The sequence below is a fragment of the Tachysurus vachellii genome, chromosome 7 (assembly GCF_030014155.1).
Source record: "Tachysurus vachellii isolate PV-2020 chromosome 7, HZAU_Pvac_v1, whole genome shotgun sequence".
Lineage (NCBI taxonomy): Eukaryota > Metazoa > Chordata > Actinopteri > Siluriformes > Bagridae > Tachysurus > Tachysurus vachellii.
Genome location: NC_083466.1, coordinates 10,443,853 through 10,467,717, shown reverse-complemented (window position 1 = coordinate 10,467,717; position 23,865 = coordinate 10,443,853). Strand labels below are relative to the sequence as shown.

General features: G+C 37.9%; 2 protein-coding genes across 2 annotated transcripts; both read right to left on the bottom strand.

Annotated features, from left to right (window-relative positions):
- Nucleotides 1–223: 223 nt before the first annotated feature.
- Nucleotides 224–13,400, bottom strand: LOC132848127 (oxygen-regulated protein 1-like). Its single transcript, XM_060873618.1, has 4 exons — nt 13,209–13,400; nt 10,872–11,536; nt 7,357–7,507; nt 224–5,616 (listed from the first exon to the last, which is right to left on the bottom strand). Exons 2-4 carry the CDS (start codon nt 11,514–11,516, stop codon nt 362–364), a joined length of 6,051 nt encoding a protein of 2,016 aa, XP_060729601.1. The 5' UTR covers nt 11,517–11,536; nt 13,209–13,400; the 3' UTR covers nt 224–361.
- Nucleotides 13,401–20,056: 6,656 nt separating this feature from the next.
- On the bottom strand, nt 20,057–23,481 carry sox17 (SRY-box transcription factor 17). The gene is made up of 2 exons (XM_060874193.1): nt 23,012–23,481; nt 20,057–21,386 (listed from the first exon to the last, which is right to left on the bottom strand). Exons 1-2 carry the CDS (start codon nt 23,292–23,294, stop codon nt 20,347–20,349), a joined length of 1,323 nt encoding a protein of 440 aa, XP_060730176.1. The 5' UTR covers nt 23,295–23,481; the 3' UTR covers nt 20,057–20,346.
- Between the last annotated feature and the right edge of the window lie 384 nt (nt 23,482–23,865).

Sequence of the window (23,865 nt, the reverse complement as noted above, 5' to 3'; positions counted from 1 at the left end):
TGTTTTTTTTTTTCAGTTTATTATATTAATTACTTAATTAATTAATTATTAATTATTTTTTTTTTCTTCATTAAAAAAGGTATGAACACAAGCACTGAACAATTGACAGTTCAGCGTTATGATGAGAGATCAGGCACTAAATTATTCATGTTCTGTCACCTTAAGTGCTAATCAGTAACCAACAGATGTGCTTCATAAATCAAGGTGATGCACACGATCATTTTCAGCACCTCCAGAAATTGTTGCCTTTCAAAAAGCCATTATGTTAACAAGGAATGTAAGGCAGCTTAAGTCATCATGAGTTATATGTTATATATTCAAGTATTACTACTACAGCAATGTGAATTGATAAATATGTAGTTTACAGTATGGGGCAGTGTTGCCCACAAAATACAAACAGCATCTCCAGGGCATCAGGTTCTGCAGATTGTTTTATGAGTCCTGTTTGTGTATGCTGTGCTTTGACTGGCTGAGTAACCACAGTAGGGGTTGTAGAATCTGTCAATGGGTGCACCTTATTATCTGCTTTCTTTAAGACTGGTGGGCAGAAGGCAGGTAGAAAGCTGTTTCTCTCAGCCCTGGTTTTTTGTACCTGTGTTGCAGGGGCCACTTTCACTTCCCTTTTTTCTTCTGTCTCCAGGTCGGAGTCACTTGCATTTGGAAGGTTGAAATAAGTAAACGTTGATCCTGATTTCTCAAGATTAGTAGAATGCTGTGTCCCATGCAGAGAATCTTCCTGCCCACAATGTTGCTCAGGCTCAGCTGATATGCTTTTGTTGTTCTCATTTCTGTGACCTTCCTTGAGTTCTGGAGAGCATTCACAAAGTTGGTTCTCTGCAAGTAACCAGTGCCCTTTGTCAATAAGATTAGCGTCTCCAGATTGCACCTCTTCGATCAGTGTGGCGCAATCAGTTGCAACACTGAAGATATCAGATGCGTTTGTGGCACTAAAGTATGATAAGTCAGTCATTACTCGAGTGCGAGCTTCATGGTAGGAGGCCAAACTAGATACATTCGTTCTTCCTGGACCTTCTCTTTGCTTGGCTTTCAAGGCAGTTGGGGATCTCATGTTATCTGCACTTACACTACTTGAATTACTTCTTCCATAGAGCCTTTCAATGGTTCTCCTGACAAAACCCTTGGCAATAGCTAACCGGCTTGCATCATCCTCCCCACTGGATGTCTCTTGTGACCAGTTACCTCCACTGTCTGTAGATTCTGGTTGGGGATCAGACAGATCAGAATTTGGACTATGTAGTTGTCTTTGCCCATTCTGGGTTCTAGTTTGGCTCTTAGCAAGAAACATGTCCCTAATGAACTTCACTCTATGAGCCTGCACACTTCTTTCTGAGTCTTGTGCTACAGAGCTGCTTTGGGAATCATAGCTAAATGCTAATGAAGATGAGTTGGTTTCTGAGTTTGTGTCTATGAGCTTATCTGTTAAAGAAACATTATTTAAGTTATCTGGGTCTGATACTTCAGTGTGACCTACAAATCTGCGTGCTGGCTTCTCAGGTTTACTGCTTGGCCTTTGTGTGCATGTTTCCAGGTTACTGATGAGCTTTGCTACTGAACTATTTTTCTTTTTAGCCTGTACTGTCTTTCTCTCACATAATGCAGCTTCGTTGGGACTATATTCTTTTTGAACTGTGTTACCTTCTGGTACCTCCACAACCACCTGCTGCTTCATCTTCTCGGATCGATGTCCTGTCTCATGTTCCAGACAAACAGCAATCAAAGTAGTTTGTGGTTCAGATTCTGCAGTGTTCTTCACATGCTCTGTTTTACTGTAAAACTGTGTGTGGTCTTGATTCAACAATCCTTTACTTTGCCATTTTGCTTGAGGTTCTATTCGGGAATCACTGACCTGATCTTCAGAAAAGTTCATATGTTCTTCATCACAACTATATTCTTCTATGCTGGATTTCTCCTCTTCACAGGTAGTCAGACTTTCTTTACTCCTCCCTGGCTCTGATAATTTGGTGTACACTTCAAGAATTCTACCATTATCTATTTCATTTGCGTATATCAGGTTTTTCACTTCCTTCATTTCTTTATGAGAATATTTATGATCAGTCTCCCTTATGTAATTTTCCTCTACACTGTCAGATATAATTGTTCCTTGTGTCATTCCACTCTGTTCACACACTACCCCGTACTTGATCTCTTTCATATTTATTTCCTGCTTTGCAAATGCTTCTTGTTTCTCTTCATGACTTATATCTTCATCCTCAATTCTTTGTTGCTTTTCTTCCAAGATGTTTTGACAGATGTTAGAATCTAATATGTAGTCTACCTGTTGTATTCTCTTTGCTGGACAAGAATTTCTTTCCTGTTCACAAGTTGCCACTTTGATTTCTTTTTCATTGCTAAGCAATGAATGTGCCCTACAGACCCCTGAATTGATATGTGCATAAACTGCTTCGTCAATGACAAATTTAACATAGGATTTTATATCTTGAAGCACAGAGTCAGGGAATCTGAATGTATCTTTGTTTAAGCCTGATTCTGTATATCTTTTTACCTTTTCCTGTGGGAGTGACTCACACAGCTCTTCTGATCTCTCAATCTGGTTACCTTTTTCCTTTCCTTGCGTGTGGAGAGCAGCCAACTCTTCTCGAACTATGTCTGGAACACCTAGTTCTTCCATGAGACCTTGAATTGCCTCCTCCTCAGAGCTTGATGCATTGTAAGACCCACCTTGAGTGCACTCTGGTGTGACACTGGAACTCATGCACATGTTGCTCAGTTGTTGAAAACATTTCCAGCTCTGCAGCAACTGATCAGATGTTGATTTCTGCAGATCATTTAAGTTGGCTCTTAGCTGCTCTGCATCCTCAATAGCTGCCATCTCCTTAAGAGACTGAAGCATTAGCAAAGCCTCGGAGCAGCTCAGACTGTTCTCCTCTTGGAGTGTATTCAGATTATCCAGACCATCCCTCAAAGTCATGACTGAAAGGAATGCTAGGAGCACTCGTGATGAAGAACCAAAAGTAGAGGCCAAGTGTGAGGAAAAGTCTGGCAGGCTGTTGGATTTCTCCAAACAGGACCGCTGCTTGTGCTGTGCTGCTTCACGGAGTGAATTAATTGAATGGCAGAGCTCATCTAGAACATGCCTCATATCAGGCCTTGCTGATATTTTAACTGTGTATGGTTTTTCTGCTGGAAAGACTAAAATTTTGTTCTTTGGCATTGGACTTAATGATGTGTGTTTATCATTTTGCCATGAGTCTACTAATCCCTGTGCGATTATAGATGTAGATCCCTTGATCTTACCTGATGGTCCAGGTTTTGGCTTTTTATGAAATGTTCCATTCTGAGAAATGGCTGTTTTCTCTACAACTTGACTGCTGAATAGTGATGCCTTTGATAATGTGTTGTTTTTGGGTATTTGTTCTATGGAGTCTTGAGTAGAAAGAGACTTTTCTGAATAATGCTCTCTAGTAATAGATGTTGGCATTAAATAGTTGTTTGCACATCTCCGTGCGTCACCTATAGACCCATCTGAGGTTTTATCTTTTTTTACATTTTGAGGAAGTTGGATTATTTCTTGCTTCGAAGATAATTTTTCACATGTGGAAAACGTATTATCTAAAACAGCATAACTAGTCAATTGCACATTTTCTTTCGACATACTACGGCCAATAGTCTTGCAAACTGGACTTCCATTTGGTGATGAATTATCTTCCAAAGACATTCTTTCCCAATGATTATTTCTCAGAGATTGTGTCATTGGTAAATTCATGTTGACTGACATGTTACTTTCAGATGACATAATTTCTCCTTTCACTGTGCTAATTTGGGATAGGGATAAACTATCTTGGGCAGAATCTCTGGGCAATATTATTCTTTTTGGGGAGGAACTGAATGACTCTTTCACTGACAACTCTCTCACATTTCTGGCAGTACTATCTAGTGGAATAGGAGATGTTAAATTCTTTGTTGATGCCACTTTAGCAACTGGAGTCGCACAAGTTATCACTAACTCCTCTGAAGGCTTGGATGGTGGCACCTGCTCCAGGTCAGGGGGTGGTTCTGTTTCATTCTTCTGTAGCCAGAGTTCTACATACTCATTTAAAACTGAAGAAGAGTAATGTAGTGCAGGAAAGGGGTTGCTTTCTTTAAGCTCTTGTGTGTTTTGTGCCTGCGTCAAATTCTCTTCTTGCATTGATGCTTGCCGTGTTAGGGTACATTTATTGGTTGATACATTAAGTAAACGTTCCTTCTGTGAGGTAAAACTTTCTCTTTGTTTCATGTCAGCTTTGGCAGGATGCTTGTTATTTGTACTGTATTCTTTCATAGATAATTCAATTGGACTTTGTTTTTGCATCAGAAATGTCTTGGGTAGATTGGTTCTTTTACCTTTTAATAATTTCTTGACAGATCTGGTTCTGCATGGTTCACTCGTAGCTCTCATAACACCGGCTTGGCTAAAGATAGCGCCTCTTAATTTCTTTATCTCTTTCAGAATGTCAAATTTGTTATCTTTCCTCTTATTTTCATCAGTCATAATGTGGAAGATATGACTCTTTTTTACAATAACTCTTACTTTCTTTCTTTTCTTGCAAGTATCTGCAATTGACAACATCCTAGGAGCTGGCTTTTTAGAAGATTCATTTAGAGCAATATGCATTTTTGACTTTTTATTTTTTATCTCTGGAGAGTTGTTTCTTTCACTTGATGTCTGGAGCGTCAATGAGGGGAAGACATGAGTGGCAAGTCCATGATCAGACTCTTTGTCAGAAGATGGAATCGTGTCAGGGTATGCAGAAAATACAGTATCACTTGTGTGTATCCCCTGATCATAGAACTCTGTATTCGCAAGGAAACACTTCTGGCAAGTTTGCTGCTCATAGATTTGAAGCACTGTCTCCTGCCCACTGTCCTGTAGTTGTAGGACCTCTGCAGATTTATAGAGGCTAGCTTGCAATTGTGAGATCCCGGAGCTACGTGGTTTAGGTACTGGGTGTTTATTGAACTCACTACTTGTGTCTTCCACTTGCTCAATACTTGTGTCATCCATTGAGTTGTCCAATCTTTGCACAGTACCTTGGCTCTCACTTTCAACAAATATTTGATCTGGATATTGCTGCATGGGCTCTTTTGTTCTGAAGCCTTCTTCTGCCTGTAGACCTTCATTAGTAGATTCATTGTTATATTCTTCAGGACTTCTTTGGATTGCTGAGGCAACATCTGGGGTAATTTTGTCAGATAAAGCTGCATCCAGATTAGATTGTGACTCCAAGCCAGACTTCATTTGATTTATGACACTTTGCCGACTGACCGTCGTCGTCCAGTGAACAGTTTCCTCCTCTTTAATAGTCAAGCGCACCTTCATCTCTACAGTCATGCTGCCGTCTTGATTGACACGAAAAGTTTTCTCAATGTCATCATCTTTGGGCATGCAAATGTATTCATTAGGGTCACCATCCATACAGGTGACTGTATCTGTCTCTGCAACAGATTCAAGTTGATGACAAGTCTCCATTTCCACAGAACCAGTGGGGTCATATGCACTTTCTGCAAAACTGTTGTGTAACTGATTTACAAGGTAACGCTCTGAAGATGGTGAGAAAGGACGAGATTTGGTGCTGCTTGTAATAGATTTTTTTTTTCCTTTAAAGGTAAATTATGATTGATCAGATTTCCATAAACAATGCAACAGAATAAAAGAAGAACAGGACAGAATTTTACCAGAAATGACAGACATGGAAAAATAGATGTATCAAGAAGATATCAGGATATCAAATTAATTATCCAGGCCAGATCATCATGAAAGCATTAAGAGGAAAAAAAAAGGAACAGAGAAAGGGATTAGAACCAACAAAGGTGTTAGCAAGAGTATGTGATACATGTTGCAAAATATAGGTCAAGCTGGTTATTAGTGCAGATATCAATGCCTCAGCATTTACCTCAGATAATCTCAAACACAGACAGGCACCCATTTAATTTACAATATATATTTTACAGTTGGAGCCAATTTGCAGTCCTTATTTTTTGCTGTAATGCCTTGGTTGTTTTTTTTAAATCTTATCCAATATAATAGATTTTAAAAGTCTACACACCCCTATTAAAATGTCAGGTTTTTGTTATGGAAGGAAAAATGAAACCAAGATAAATCATAATAAGAATATTATATTATAATGATAATAATAATTTAATTAAAAACAAAAATTCCAAAAGAGTGAACACCCCTTACCTTATACATTGTTAAATCTAACACTGTTAATATGGCATTGAGTATTTTTGGCTAAGAGTCTTCCAAATTAGTACATCTTGAGATGTCAATCAAGATTCTTGCAAAGTTCTATCAAATTGGGTGTCCAGTTTTAACAAATTGGTGCTCAATTCTGTGTAGGTTCTGACTGGTCCATTCCACATGATTTAGATTTAAAATGTTCTTTATCTTCAGCTGTGTAACAAAGGCCTTCTGACATGATTCCCTCTATTTTAAGTAGAATCCTAGTATGAGCTGAAAAGATTATTATTTTTTTGTTTGTTTTTCAGAAATATTCAGACGTCTTATATAGATACACACAGCTGTCTCTCTTATCTTTGGTGCCACTCTCTGAAACACAGAATATTCCTTAAACAAATTCCTGTTCTACCTTCCATTAGGAAAATAAATTGTTTGTGCAAAAACAAACAATTTCTTTTCCTAATGGAAGGAAAAAAAATCTTACCTATTGTAAGTCTTCCTTCTCAACACCCCACCACATAGCATAGACATGTGGAAAAAATTAGAATATTGTCACATGCAGGGGTGACCAGATATTCCTGCAGCTCCTTTAATGTTGCTGTAGGGCTCTTAGCAGTTTCGCTGATAAGTTGCGATCTAGTCTTGATGATGGCTGATTGCTGGTTTTAGAAATTTTTTTGTAACGCTCTGCTGATCAATATCCTTTGATTCTGTACATGCTTTGTAAGCTCTATCTGGATCATGGCTTCAGCAGCAAAAGTAATTCAAGAAATGTAGAAAATCCTAATGATCTTATCAGCTGATCTTTAAGTATATGAAACTGTTTTGTGTGAGTTTGAATGTGATTGTTTAACCCTGAGCACGTGCCTCATTATATAAGGGTGAGCACACTAATGCAACCAGTGTATTGTAAGATTTCTTTTTCTTTTTCCTGGCCTGGATAATCTTGTTTTGTGAATTTTGTTGGTTGCTATATCACATTAAGGATTAACCTTGGTTTCATTTTTAACATCATAAAAACTATTTAAAAATTTTTAAATCCACAACATATTGAATATTTGCCAGATAAAGATTAAGTAAATGTGTATCAATGGACACTCATCAAAATATTCTATCTCTGTTTACTATTTGAAGTGGATAAAGAATGGTAGACTTACTAGTGATTGGATGCAGTCTTCCTACGGTTTTTGCAGGCAACCAAGTTGGAGCAAAGGGCTTTTGAACATCATAGTTTCCTTTTCTGAAAGGCTCACGACCAGCAGCTACCAAGACACCAGAACACAAGATCAGAGCTGGAAGTCCATCCACCTGTAATACAGCAAAACATATTTTCATAATAGTTAACTATTGAATTATGCACATAAGTGAAATGCATTACATTCTGCATACCAGGTGAAACCAAATTTAAAACTGACACCAACCAAAATCCTGTTTAGTCAATATTTTATCAATATTTCTTATTAGTCTTCTTTTTCTTTCGGCTTTTCCTGTAAGGGGTCGCCACAGCGAATCAACTGTTTCCACCTAACTCTATTCTCAGCATCCGCTACTCTTGCACCAATTAACTTTATGTCCTCATTTAACACATTCATACTGTATATCTCCTCTTTGTTCTTCCTCTTGACCTCTTACCTGGCAGCTCCATCTCCAACATCCTTCTACCAATATAACCATCTCCCTCCTCTGTACATGTTCAAACCATCTCAATCTAGCCTCTCTGACCTTGTCCCCAAAACAGCCAACCTGAACTGTCCCTCTGATGTGCTCATTCCTAATCCTGTCCATCAACGTCACTCCTAAAGAGAACCTCAGCATCCTCATCACTGCTACACTGCATCACTATTTCTTTTCCCCACTGCTACAGTCTCTAACCAATACAGCATAGCTGGTCTACATAGCTGGTCTAGCAGCACTACTGTCTTGTACACTGTCTTTCCTTTGATTCTTGCTGACACTCTTCTTTCACACAACACTCCTGACACTTATCCACCCACCTGCCTGCACTCGCCTCTTTACCTCTTTTCCACACTCCCAGTCACAATACTTAAACTAATACACCGTCATGACCTCATTGTTAACCCTGTAACCTCACTGTTCTACTTCCTTCCCTCTCGTTCATACACATGTATTCTGTCTTATTTAATATTTCCACAGTTCCACCAATAATTATCAAGATATATAAAATGAATTGAAAATTGAATATGTGGTGCTTACATGTTATGTGATTAAAATGTAATTGTTCTCTAACCACCATTGTTATATTTTACATTGCTAGATTCTGACACATTCGGACACATATCCACTGACATATTTTGAGCCAATTGTTAATGTGAAGTTTTGTTGCAATAAGGAATAAAATCTGCAGTAGTGTTTAGTGGTTAGTTATCTAGACTACAGAGTATTCAAGACATTCCCACTCAAAGACTTTGTTCCAGGATGCAGGCCAGCATAATAGGATGAAACAGTAAAGAAGCTTAATGCTGCAAGGTGATGAACACTCTTTAACCATGTTATTTACGCTCATAGCAACCATAGACAAGCACATAATGTGTGAAAAACATCTTCATACACCACTATGGTTACATAGACAAATCTTCTTGGAAAACCTATAACATATTTGCATATAACATATAAGCGTATTTGACAACCCAAAGTCCTATAAAAATGGATTTCCCCATTGTTGACTTTTTTCACAATGGCCTTGGTTTTCTTGGGGAGGAACTTGTCTTCTGGATGTATTATGTAATATAATAAATTAAATGTATAAAAGCTGTAATTTATTGTGTTGGAGAATTTGGCATAAGTAAACTTTAATAAATTCCAGTATTACAGTAATTAAAAAAAATGTTTTCTAGTACCAAATGCTTGGATATTGCACATAATGATATAACAGAAATAAAGAAAAAAGAATACAACTACATAAATATATTTTCAAATATTATTGGAATATCTTTTAAGAAATAAAAAATGGGGAGACCACAAGAGCACAAATGCATTAAAAACCTAAAAGAAACAAGACAAATACAAAACAAACGTGTGTATGACTATGCAACCAACAGAAAGCGTAAAGCATAACACTATGCTACTATGGTGGATGTTACATTGCTAAGCTTAATCTTCTCCATCTAAGCCACAATTTGCCAATGTACAACATTGAGAATGTACAACTTTTGGCTCATAGCAGATCTTTTTCACCTTCTAAAATTCCATATAAGGACGATGAAGTCAACATTCAACATTTTTACATACATGTAGATATTTCTATGTTTACACTTTGAAACTCTTAAATAGATTCGAGTACCCCATCTAAATCATTATTACTTTCTAAAAAAGTGCTTAGAAGAATATGTTTAACATCACTTTATTACTATTTGTTCTTGTGAAGAAAAGGCAAGTCAAGTATTTTATATTTGCCAGTGGATTTAATCAGGTGTGTCTCTAGCACTAGTTAGATCAAATTAGCTAGATATCAAGCTAATATCAAGCTAGAATTTTGTTACTTACAATAATGTTATAGATATTACTGTACATTTTAGGCTAAGCAACTTAGGAAGAGAGGAGAAAAATACAAAACAAAGTAAAATCAGAAAGAAACACTATTAGTCAACCACTCACTCACTCACTCTCACTCATTTTCTATCGCTTATCCGAACTACCTCGGGTCACGGGGAGCCTGTGCCTCTCAGGCGTCATCGGGCATCAAGGCAGGATACACCCTGGACGGAGTGCCAACCCATCGCACACACTCATTCACTCACACAATCACACACTACGGACAATTTTCCAGAGATGCCAATCAACCTACCATGCATGTCTTTGGACCGGGGGAGGAAACCGGAGTACCCGGAGGAAACCCCCAAGGCACAGGGAGAACATGCAAACTCCACACACACAAGGCGGAGGCGGGAATCAAACCCCGACCCTGGAGGTGTGAGGCGAACGTGCTAACCACTAAGCCACCGTGCCCCCCATTAGTCAACCAACTATTTACTATTTTTTTTTAAATAAACATAATACATAATTACTGTGATGCACCAAGAAGTTTAAGACTTTTTCTTAAATTAGATCAGCCTTGTTAAAAAAATGCAATACAGATTTATGTGCAGAATTTTTGTTAAATGATCAACAAATACATTAAAATGACTAGATAAAGAATTCCATTATCAGTTATTGATATTTGCTGTTTAAAAAACCTGATTGTTAACTAAATCGAATTTGTTTATTGATTTGAAACCCCAATATGTATGTGTGTCTATACAAACACAAACATATTTACAGACATTTCTAGAATTCTGTTTTCAGTTTGTCATTATGAGGTCCTGAGTGTAGATTAATGAGGTAAAAAAATGAATCTGTACAATAGTAATATCAGACTGCAACACAACAAAATCGAAAAAAAGTGAAGTGGGTCTGAATATTTTCCAAATCAAATTAGAAAATGAAAAGAATAACATAATCATAATCTATTCAGGTTTTGTCTTATAATTTTTATAATGAATTACAGAAACATTAACGTGGAGCTTCACAGCACAGTTGGCAATTTTGGCAAACAGCATCAGCAACTCCTGGCAACTACAGATCACGTGCTAAACTGAAATGCAGGTGACAAAATAAGGTGAAAAGAAAAAAAAATTCAAATGAAATAAAAAAAAAAGCCTAAAAACGTTCTCACCCTTTTTCCATCTGGTGTGTGCAACCTGCGCACAGGGAAGCACATGACCTCAGAGATGTGATCAAGCAGTGCCTCGAAAGAGTGTGTGGTCCTCTTTTGCAGCAGAAGCGTATGCTTGACTTCTGGATCTCCGTTGCGGAAAACCACCAGCCGCTTTGGGGTGTGCAGTAGGGCAGCATGCTCGTTCCGTCTTAAATTGCGCATGAGAGGACTCTGCCTTTCTCTTGGGCGCTTGCTGGTGACAGGCCTGGCATGGTACCATGGTGGTGGTTTGCGTCGTGCTTGCTCCAAGTCGATGGGCTTGACAGTGCGTTTGTCTGAGCAGATATACGATTGGCCGTGCTGAAGCTGATCAAGGCCTTGAATTGCTGTATGGCCACGTGGTGTTGTAATAGTGCGTACTCCAAATGGCAGTGGAACTCGCTTGGATAAACTGTCTAACAGGGCCTCAAAGGTTTTAAAAGTGCGATTGTTGATGACCACTGGCAAACCACTAAATTGGGCATCCCCGCTTTTATAGAAACACACACGCCTGGAGGCAAAAGGTTTGCTCGTGTATGGTTGCCACAAAGGTACCAAGGTGTGGCTATTTGCAGGGGACTGTTCTTGTAGTGCAGCTTTCTGAAATGCTGAAGCGTCATTCATAATCTCACTGTAAATGTCACCTATATGGAGAGAGAGAGAGAGAGAGAGAGAGAGAGAGAGAGAGAGAGAGAGAGGGAGATGCAAAAAACAGATTAAATATGACAGTATGACAGTATAGAAATGTTTTTTTCGATAATATTAATGATACAACTTAGCATACATGACCCAGCTGGAAAGTCCAGCATTATTCAAGTCCAAAATCACTAATATCATTCAGTCAAACCAACAATCAATAAACTCTCCACAGTAGAAAAGTAACCCCACACCAACCCCCACCCCTTTCTAAAACTGTTAAAAACATTGGAGACTATACAATGACTGCCAGAGGTCTAGGCAGTACTGTATATAGCCATGTACTGGAATTGAACAACACTAGGAATGGTGTGTCCATAGTGAATCGTCAACAACAATCGTCAAGTCTTTGGCAGGTTCCTGAATAAACAGAAAACTAAAATAAGACAGAATCAGCAATTTTGTTTGTTTTTTGTTTATTTATTATTATCAAGCACTTGCTCATGTTACAGTTATATAATTCTTAATTTGTTTAAAGTAGTCAGTTCTGTCAATTATCAAAGTAATGAAAGTAAATCAAACAAATAATATTAACAATAATTTTGTATAGAAAGGTTTTCATTTTTAGGTAACACCAGGATCTGATTCCAAGGATCTGTACTAGGCTGATACCAGCAAAAAATGGTAGACCAGAGAAAAAAAGAAGAAAAAAATGACTCGATCCCATCCTTTAGCAAATGAAAAGGGTATTTTTTTTGGAACTGAAAATGTGTAATATGCAGCTTTCTAATAGCTTCTAGAACCTTCCTCTTCTTCTTGAAGGCTCTAGTATCAGTATCAGAAAGGAAACAGTGCCATCTCTAATTTCTACGACTGCATTCAGAATGCGTCAGTGTACTGAGTATCTCTTTATCTGATTAACTGTAATCAGCATCCAGCAGGCAAACTGATCAACATGCACTCAATTTAATCTGATTTACCATATGAACAATTTATTGCTGTCTTATGCATTAAAATGTCTATCAATAATTCAATAATTATAGTAAAACCTTCAATATTTAAGTATAAACCTAATCACACCTATGGCTATTCGTATTATACAAATCCATCCGACTAAAGAAATGATATGAGTAATGAGAAACAAATCTACCAACCACTTAAAAAATAGTCTTCACAACCACAAAGCGATATTTATCAGAACCACAATGCATTTAAATCAATAGGTAACTAAACAAAGTAAAACAACGTAATCAAGCTTAATAGAAATTGTTTTTTGTGTAAAAATGCTAAAATAACAGATTACTTCATTTCTGTTTCCTTATATTATTTGTTAGTTATAATTTTAATGTTTTTATTAATATTTACATTATTTTAATATTTTATTTACATAAACATTTTAAATATTTCTATTAAGAGACTACATTTACTTAATAAAGATAATCTATCATTTAACAAGAACCATTCCTATTCTATATTTTAATAGCCAATTTCTTTTTTTTTTTTTACGTTTGACTACTAAACAAACAATAATATTAGAGCACAAGGTACACACAGCAACAGGAAGGTTACTGTTATATAAACTCTGTAAACAAGTATTCAGAAATGCCAGCATGCAATACATTTACAATAAAGCAACAATTTTCAGTTTAAAACACACTAAAAAGGGATTTTCACACTTACCAAGTTTCCCATATTGAGCTGGAAGGTGTTTAACTGCTCTCGCGTGTTGGTCGGTGAAGCACAGTTGGTCTGTGGAGACTAAGAGTTATTTTGAGCAATGGCTTCACCAATAATTTGCTTAATCTATGCTCACTGCTAATCCCAGTTACATGGAGGAGAAAACACATCACAGAAGGGTGTAGGTATATGTGTGTTTATAGGCGTTTACATGTCAAATAGTGCCTCTGTACCAAAGTAAGAACAGAGTTCCAAAGATATAGGTGATTAAACTGGTGATTATAGATCCTATATAATTTAAGCATTTACACAGCCAGTGCCCAATGTCAGGTCATGACGTTCCTCACTTTCATTCAATTTCACTACATACATTCCCATCACCTTCACTGTGGTTTCTAAATAAGACAAATTAGTTACTGAATAACATGATCTAATATAAATAACCGAACAATACACAGGGCCATTAAGTACAATTATGTGGCCCATATATAAATGAGTCAGGCTACATTTAAAAAAATATATATTTTTTTATTTCTGTGCAATAGACAGAATTACATAAGCACAATACCTGATAAATAACACTACAATATTTGCTCCTGTCATTACAACTCTATGTTTTAACTCCAGATGGCCACTGGTTCTGTGCTTAATCTCATTTCTATGCTTTAAAAGGATAAGACTCACACTGTGTGTGTGTGTGTGTGTGTGTGTGTGTGTGTGTGTACAGTATGTGTGTGTGTGTGCATGTATGTGTGTGTGAGTTTTTGTGTTTCTGTCTGTCTGTCTGTCTGTCTGAGAGAGAGAGAGAGAGAGAGAGAGAGAGAGAGAGAGAGAGAGATGGCAAAACAGCTTGATAAGAATACTGATCAAAATATTTGATATTGTACAAGATATGCACTTAATGCACTTAAAATACATTCTTCCAATACTGATGATACAAATGTACCTTTGTCTGTATTGGCAATAAAGCACTCTAAATTTATTTAAGTATTAAGGTGTCTTTCGGACAGAAAAAACGAAAATTGAGTAAAGCTCAATTTTGACTCGCTTATTTTGGAACATTGGACTCAATACACACACTACACAATACATACAGCACACATAGATGTGGATGCAGACATGCACAGAATATAAAGTATGAAGCAGGAATAAGTTCAGGAAAAACATTTTATCACTAGCAATATACCCTTTGTCTACTGTGTGTGTGTATACACATGGAAGAATGTAAAATGTGAAGGAACTGAAGAAGTGTGGAAAGCCGGTGCGGTCTCCTGTTGAGTGTGTCCTATTCCCAAAACAAAACTAAGAAGAGGAATGTCAAACATTCACCAAAAGAAAGCGCTTTCCTGCTACTGATAAGAGTGTCTGTGGCAGAATCGTGTCTCATGAAATAAATATCAGAATTATGCTTACTCATTACTTAATCAGCACAAAATATTGCTGTACTATACTATTGTAACATGCACATACTGTACACATACACATGTACATACATACATACACACACACACACACACACACACACACACACACACACACACACACACACACACACAAAGGCAAACTGAGGTCTCTTCCCTTTTAGATCTAAGCACTGCAGTATTTAGATGTGTGGATGGAATGTGTGTATCTATATTTAACACTTCGCTGCAGTCTCGGCGCCGGCTCCAGAGCCCTGAGCCCTCTTTCAGTGGGAAAGTATTTGTGACACATTTAGGATGAAATAAGGGATATGTTTGATATATGAAACTTGTGTGTGCGTGTGTGTTTGTGAGAGAGAGAGAGAGAGAGAGAGAGAGAGAGAGAGAGAGAGAGAGAGAGAGAGAGAGAGAGAGAGAGAGAGAGAGAGAGAGAGAGAGAGAGAGAGAGAGAATGACATTATCCCACCCTACCTGCCATTGCCAACTTCTTTCCCTCTTCCACTTTCACCTACACTCCTCATGACCCGTCAAATGGATGACCACCTTTAAAAAGCACTGTTGGAAAGAAAAACTCAGTTTGACACATTGAGATAATTTAATTTATTTTTAAATTCTTTTTTGAGAAGGAAAGCAGAGGATTGTGCTGTTCCTGCTCCTCGCTGCTCCAGGTCCTGACCGATCTTCCACTGGAATTCCCTGAGCTGTCTTACTACCACCCGCTATGCCATCCTGACAATCTTCCCAGGTTACCCACAGGTCTTACTGCACTTAACTGTCATTAACACGCATACATAAACATGATACACTTGAGATGAAACACATCATCCTATTAACATTTTTGATGATACATAGCTGTAAGATATTTCTTAAGTGACTATTACCACATTATATATCATGCGAGCTATATAAAACTTCTGATACACCCATTTTTATGTCATAAGGAAATAGCTATCAGAGTAGATTACAGCAGAACAATAGCTTCACCTTTAGCTTGCTCTCCATAAATTTAAGCTACACACACACACGCATACACACACACACACACACACACACACACACTTCACTAATCCACTCAATAGACTGTTCTTTCCTCTTGGATGTTGTGTAAAATTTAAAATACGATTTTTCATAAGAAATTTCCTAGATTCCTTACTAGACCAAATTTATCAATAACTGGGTGTTATTCAAATTGCTTTAGAGTTGTGTTCTATTCTTAATAAACGACTTGTCAATCACGAAGCATTGTGTGTTAAGTGAGAACGTTTCTTTTCCTCAAGCTTCACCAGGTCTGACTGGTAGCTCCTTGGCTAATAAATATAAAACATACATAAACACTTTCAGTGTTTCAAGTTCATGATAAATAAATTACACATCAGAATGAACACTATTTGAATTATTACTAACATCAATCCTTATTCCAGCTCAGCCTGTGTTTTAGCAGCTGGCTCACAATCTCAGTCATACAGGCCATCATAAGGTCATGTTATCTAGGAAATATGAACGTTCTGAAATGAATATTTTCAGTACACAATACGTTAAACGAGGCTGAATACATGAAGCGTTTTCAGCCATTTTCTCTCAGTTAATGGACGTCTTGCTTGACTAATGCAGCGCGCGCGCCCTCTGGAGGTCAAAATCCCCAGAGCTCACACGTGATTCGTGGAAAATGACACGTTTTTATGTACTTATTTATTTCTTAATGTATCTATTTTGTTTAATCTATGTCTGTAAATCATTAGGTACCGAAACTTTTTTTTAAACTATATATTGAACAGACATCATCACTGAAGATTTCTTCTTATTTTTATTTGAAGACTTCTATATTTTATTCAGTACACATTTTAATCAGTGTATTTTATTCACTAGACATTTAATTCAGAATATTTTATTCACTACACGTGTGTATTCTACACATTAACTGCACAAAACATCCAAATCACAGCATAACTGGTTTCTCAGGCTTTAGCTAAATTTATAACTATTAAAATGCTAGCACGATAATAGTATCAGTATGGAAACATTCTTCATGAAGCATTAATATATAATCGGTTATTATATTATTAGTTGTTATTTAACAGTTACTGAAGCCTGTGTCTATCGTGGTGGACAGTTTCCTTTTCTGGACTTTATTGAATGAATGGACTGAAGTACATTATTGATTCTCAGCAATCTAAGACACCATAGTTCTCACCCTTTGGTTTGTTAGTTCAATTTATTACCATTTTATTGTCGATTTTATTTTTGTAGATTCTTCATGTATTTTCTGTATTATTTATCCTACACAAGGTAACATTGAGCATAAAGACTATCCCAGCAGACTCAGGGCACAAGGCAAGGGACACCCTGTACGGGATGGCAACCCACTGCAGAGCACAGCCATGCACACACTCACACACCCATTTACACACTATGGAAAGTTTAGAGATGACACTCGGCCTACAGTGTATGTCTTGACTGTGTGAGTATACCAGAGAACACCAAAGAAACCCCAAAGGACGATAAGACCATAGAAACTCCACACACGAGTCGGATGAGTCGAGTCTTTGTGTGTGTCTGTGCATGCATGTTTGTGCATGTCTGTATGTATGTATGTATGTATATATGTGTAAAATATAATTAGGTTTTTATGGTTATTAAAAGTAGTAATGATTTTGAGTAATAAAAAAAATGTAATAAAAGGCAAGTGAAAGTTCAGGAATATATATTTCTGTAGTTTGTAGTTAGTATGGCCCTAAATGCATAAACTGAAATTAAAATGCAGTTTATATATAATATTGACAAAGCGCACAACAATTTTAGCTAAACTAGCTAATGTTATACTTTTCAGAGTAGAGAAAATAGTTTGAGGCTTTATGAAATTATTTTCTGATTATTTACATGCTTAAATGTGCTTCACTTATAGAAAGTCAGAAAAAAAACACTGGGTTTGTTAGTTCCTGTTCTGCTCAGGTGTGAATGTGGAACTTCAGTAATAAACAGGAACGTTGTTGTGACCCCAGTCTGGGACATACATGGGAAAGTCACACACACACACACGCACACACACACACACACACACACACACACGCACACACTTTGTCTGACCCTGACAAAGGTGTCTGTCCTGTGTTATGTTTTGACCTTTCTTCTTTATTTAGTTTTATTTTTGATGTATTTTTATTTAGGAGGAAATCCTTCTCTTTTTCCCAGACTAGTGGAAGTTCTGTCAGTTTTAGGGAACTTTGTTTCCTGCACAGCTGAGGATGTTCCCAGCTCATCTTTCATGTGTTAAGTAGCCAAGACAATATCTGAGTCGAGGAAATGCAGACGGTTGCTCTTGAAAAGCTTCCACAAATTTTAATATCTTCAATATTAAACACAATAAAGCACATTCATTTTTTTGTTCAGAAATCCATCGACAACAGCTTCCAAAACAGGACCAATTTTTAAGATTCTAAAATTATTATAATAAAAATATTTTATATGAATTACAGATTAAAACAATTACAGTACTGATTTGTACATTTAATGGTCATGATCAATTAAAAAATAAATGATCAAGAAAAATATAAGGAGCATAGTAGCAAATAATGTACATTTCCTGGATATGTCCTGAATGGCTGTATACAGTTTAGAGCAGTAAAACATATCAAAGTTAATAAATAAGATAAGAACTTAAAGCTGTATACATGGCATCAGGGAACCCCAAAAATTGTTGTTACTCACCATGAAGGATCCTGTTCAGGCAAAGAGCATACATCCATTTACATTGTTTAGGTGGACTGATAAACTGAAATAATAATTATAATAATTATATATAATAATAATAATAATTATTGCCATTTGAATATGTTCGCTTGTTCTCCCTTTGGCCGCTTGCTTTGAAGCTCATGTAACAAAACAACAGCATTACATTTATGCATTGCAACAGATTTTGTCTAAAAGCCAAGATGGCAAAGGTTTATTTCTAATTTTAAGGCAATTCATATACAGGTATCTACTACACATTCAAAAATAAACTTTTGTTTTTCTATCTATATATTTCTAAGGGTCATTGAAAATAGCTTATTGTGTCAGAGCTGGGAGCGTTGATCAAGTATGAGCTTATATTTAGAAGTGCGCAACTGAACCGACTGGGTTTGGTTTGGGAAAGCCATGCCTATGAATGTGATAAGGCCAGAAAGGAGACTCATATTCCAAGGATTATGAAAGCGAGTCACTCAGCCCCACACACATGACACACACACATACATTGAAGTACACATGCACTCACACACACATTCCGTTTCAGGCCGGAGACACCCCGTCTATTGCAGCTGCCTCCTCTGATGGACATTGTGCCCTTCTGTGCTTAGAGAGCTCATGCTTACAAGACTGTACACACTCACAACTCCCTTATTTACATATTGTTGTACATGTGAGGAGCACTTGTCAATACAGACGTTTATAACGTACAATGTGTCTGTATGCACATACACAACACTATTTTTTCTTTTAATAATGCTATCAGAAAGATATGTGCAAGACCTTATTGTCTTTCTGTGCCTGCGGTCAATTTGCATTAGTTGCCTGTTAATTTGGGTATTAGTTAGATGCTATAGTCAACTAACCCCAACCTCCACCACATACAGTACAGCTCACTCTCTATTACACACACAAACACGCCAGTACAGGTGTTTCAGGGTGGAGACAGGGCCTATTGTTTAGCCATAGATTCAAAAAACAAAACACACACGCACTTACCAAGTAGACCACACTTTTGTGTGTGTGGGAATCTGGAGGTCTTCGTGCAAAAACCTGTAGCTGCTGCATGTTTCCGTCAGTAGGCTAAAAAGGGATGCAGGGTCAGTGTCGGTGACCTCCTCCGAAAAAGCCTCTTCCTTTTTCAAACAGAAATGAACGTGGTCATACTGCACACTCTGAACAACATGCTGATAGACGCAGACTAATTGTTTCTATTATGGGACAAGGCGCAATACGTGGTTCCTCCATTGGACTGACTTTTATTCTCAGGCTCTCACAAGCCTTTGTTTGTGTGTAGGAAGGTGTGAGTGTGTGCGTGTGAGTGTGTGTGTGTGTGTGTGTGTGTGTGTAAAGTTGGAATGGGGTTGGAGCCCAGGTCCTTATTGATGTTAATGATGGAGTTTGTTTAGTAAATGTGAAGAGATTGTGATCATATTTAAGTTATCAAGCCAGCAGAGCTGCAATAAACAGGAAGAAGTGTGTTAAGTGCTAATCGCAGTTACTAAATCATGCACACACACACATACTGTACACACACACAAACAACCACCTGCACACACAAACACAGAAATGGGAGAAAAAACAGGTCAGAATTACACAATTGAAATATTAGGAGGGGTAGAAAACAAAAAAAATGACAAAAAATGCTTTCACTGAAATTTTTATTTTCCAAAAGTGCAAAAAAAATATCAACTTACATTTTAAAACATTAATGACAATTTATTTTATAAAAATGACTTATATACAGTGCTTTTCAGCATTACTATCTTCTTTAAAACATTTTAACATGTTTTAAGCATGTTTCAGTGAATTTCTACAATCCATACAATTCTAAACATTTCTAAGTTCATAAGTCCCTTCATTATGTTCTACAAATATATATATATATATATGTGTGAGTGTCTCTGCAAGATGTTGCACCAGTGTGTTCAGACAGTGTGAAGTCATACAGCAGTCATTATTGGTGGCTCAGGAGTGTTTGCTGTCATTTAGGAGCTTCAGGTGTTGTTATAGTTAGAGTAGTAAACAGCAGTGCTAGCATCAGACAGTACAGTAGAGATGAGGTCAGACCCCTGCATGGGTGCATGAGGCAGCCCATATGACAGGTACTGCTCAAATTCCCCACAAGCCATTTCATTTAGCATCTCAGGACCATGCCGGCACGTCTCTGCATGTGTATGGGTGTGTTGATCAGAAGTAGCGTGAGAATGCGTGGGTCCTTCTTGTGGAGGTGACTGCTGCTCAAGCGTGCGTTTTACCTGAGATCCAGAGTTGTAAAAAACACCCAGAGTAGATGGGCAACCCAGGTACGCAGGGGGTGGGGCCTGATTGGAGCCAGGCGACAGACTTCGGTTAAAAAGGGATATTGAATGCGCATGGTGAGAATTGATATTGTGGCTGATATTGTGGTGTGTGCTGCCATTTGCATGACCGAGTTCCTGAGGGTGTGAACTGCTCATCAGATTAACTTGTGTGTTACTGTGAGTGTGTACTAAATGTAAGTTGGAGGTGGAGTGCGTGTGGACCTGTGAGTGTGTCGTGGCATGCGGGTGTATATCATTTCGTACTCTGCCTTGAGCTTGTGTACTAATGAGAGGGTGCTGGTGCCCTAGCGGTGCGTACTCTTGTTGGTGATTGTAGCTATATGCCATGTGAGAGCTGTCATCCTGAGAATGGCCAGAAAAGAAAACACTCTCTGTTCCCATCGCATCCATTGGGGAGGAGTCAGGAGTTGGAATACTGTAGTGTTCAAACAAGCCCTGGGCATCGCAGTACTGAGAGAAACCAGCCTGAGGCAAACCCCCAGTGGTAAGGGAGTAGCCCACCTCAATGTTCTCCATACTGAGAGCACCCTGCGCCTCACTTGCCCCAGGCATCAGGAATCCAGATTCCAGGCGCTTGATTCTCTTCACCTGTTTGCGGCGACGAGGCCGGTACTTATAGTTTGGATGATCCTGCATGTGTTGCACACGCAGTCGTTCTGCCTCCTCCACAAATGGTCGCTTATCCAACATGGACAGAGCTTTCCATGACTTACCTAACAAAATACGGAGATACAGTTAATTTAGCTCCAATAAAAATTCAAAAACATCAACTGTGTAAACTGTTTGTCTTAAACAGTCAGATCATGTACAATACGCATCAAGTTACAACTGGATAAGACTTCATACCTGGTATATCTTGGCTAGTAAAACAAAGGTAATCATTTCTAGCTAAGTTTCTGTGATGTTTTATACTGACCTCAAAATTCTAACGTACAAAAGGAAATTATTGCAGCTCTATTTTCCCAAATATGCTATAGATATTAAAAAAAATTGAAGATTATAGCCATACACGTATTTCACTCCTGCATTAAGGAGAAATTTTGCATTTTTCTTTTTAGAGATTTTGATTTTGAAACTGTTTTTACTTTGCACCAGATGTTGTTAAGGTGAAAGAAATACTAACAACCCCTAAAAAAAGCATAAAACAGAGCACACAGTGGACACTACTGCAAGTATTCTTCAAGTATTATTTATAAATGCAATATAGTTAACGCAGCTTCGAATAATATTTCGAATAAGCTACAACAATTATAATGTACAACAATCTTATGATTCTATTTAGCTCACTTTTTCATCAGATCTTAAAATGTCCCATTACAGAGACCTCACATGAGCAGGTTAAGTGCCTCAAGGGCAAAATGGCTGGAGCAGGCTGTTATCAGTTACAATCAAACCAATGACCTTTCGATGGCAAAGTTCCATCTCCTAGCTGTAATATTTGAGAAAAATATCCATTCGAACCTTGATCAAATCCCTTAAGAAATCCATTTATGAAGTTACTTGACACATAACCATGCAAGAAACAATTTCAACTAGCTTTTATTACCGTCTCTTAAGTTTTGAATAAAAAATGTTTGCATTAAAAATTATATTAAATTAAAATGAGTTTAGAGACAAGGTTAAACATCAATGGGTGGTACTAAAGATTTCAATCAATTGAAAGGAATGTTTATAGAGAAAAAAATCTAGGTATGTTCAATGCAATTTTGTTTAGTTCTGATCAAAACAATTTTTTTTTTAGAATTAAATTTGGAAATAAATTCTAACAAAACAAAAGATTAAAAATTCAGCAATTCATACTTTCTTTTACATGAAAAACTCCTGATTACTTTATCAGTATCATGAAGCACCACTGTTTAATACCTGCTTAAGATTAGACTGATGGTTTAAAGGCAAATGCTGCTGTTTATCTAAAATCTCTACACTGTATAGTGAGAAAGTTGCAATTCTAAAGATTTCTAAAACCTGATTTTCTAAATTGTTTTGCTAAATAAATTGTTAACGAATAATAAAAAAAACACTTGGTTAAAATACAGTTTGTTTCATTTTAAAATAATCTTCTCCTCTCAAAAAAAAACTACATTTTTTTTTAAATCTAATGAAATGAATCTGTGATGGAAGGATTTTTGGGTTCTAAATGAATTGAGGTTATATAACATGTCATGAGCGCGCGCAGGTCTATTGGGACAGGTTGGTGATGTATAAGTTATAACATATTATGTAATAGGTGTCGATGTGAATGTTAAATAGTTTGAAATCGTTTTCAGAGTTCGAGGTCATGCTACAAAACATGCACGGAGTAAATAATGATGTTGCGCATGAAGCTGCCGCCGCTTACCGAGCATTTTGCTGAGCTCGGCGTTGTGCAGGTCTGGGTTTTGCTGTGCCAGTCTCTTACGCTCGTCTTTAGCCCACACCATGAAGGCGTTCATCGGCCGGCGGATGCGCGCTTCGCCTTTTCCGCGCGCCGCCGCGCACGCTTCGCTCTTGGCTTTGGCATGCGCTCTCGGGCTGAGCGGCTCCGGCCACGCGCACTGAGCCGCGCCGGCCATCATGGCTGAGCTGGTCCCGCGGGCCTGGCTCGGATCGTCGCTGGCGTAGCCCGCATCGGGACTGCTCATCTCGCGATAACCCTCTCCCTCCGATTACCGCGGGGCCGAGAATCACTTTTCTTTTCTTTTTTTTCCCCTAAACTTTCGTGGAGCTGGATAAACTTAACACGAGCGCGTGGGTGAAGAGAAAAGTCGGATCTGGTGCAGGTGTTTGCGCTGGAGCAAAAGAAGATGCGGGTGACCCGCTCCGGGACACTGAAACAGTCGGAGTAACGCGGAGGGAAGCCGCGAGCTTTAAAAGCGCGGCACCGACCAATAGCGCGTGCGGTGGGAGGACCCCTCTGGGACCTTGTGAACACCAGCCCTGGGACAATCCCCCAGCATGAAGCTGTACATTTGTGTCGTTATGTCATTTTGGGGCTCTACTGTGCTTCTTATCATAAGCCTTATTAATTAAATGTAAGAATAATGAAGTGTAGGCTGGGTGTAAACTCCCCATCAGTACTGACAGTCAAACCTGATATGAGCAGCTGTACAGCTTCATTTTACTATACAATGATAACACAAGACAAAGAAAAGGTCTGCATTTTACTTTTCAGCAGAGAAATCAGTCTCTCTCTCTGTCTCTCTCTCTCTCTCT

Bases quoted from the DNA above. Each gene is read 5' to 3' on its own strand.
- LOC132848127 (XM_060873618.1), bottom strand. From the start codon at position 11,516: ATGAATGACGCTTCAGCATTTCAGAAAGCTGCACTACAAGAACAGTCC. The intron at 7,508-10,871 runs GTGAGAACGTTT...GCTGTATTACAG, and splicing joins ACACACCAGATGGAAAAAGG to GTGGATGGACTTCCAGCTCT. The intron at 5,617-7,356 runs GTAAGTCTACCA...TTACCTTTAAAG, and splicing joins AAGACTGCATCCAATCACTA to GAAAAAAAAAATCTATTACA.
- sox17 (XM_060874193.1), bottom strand. From the start codon at position 23,294: ATGAGCAGTCCCGATGCGGGCTACGCCAGCGACGATCCGAGCCAGGCC. The intron at 21,387-23,011 runs GTAAGCGGCGGC...GTATTTTGTTAG, and splicing joins CGAGCTCAGCAAAATGCTCG to GTAAGTCATGGAAAGCTCTG.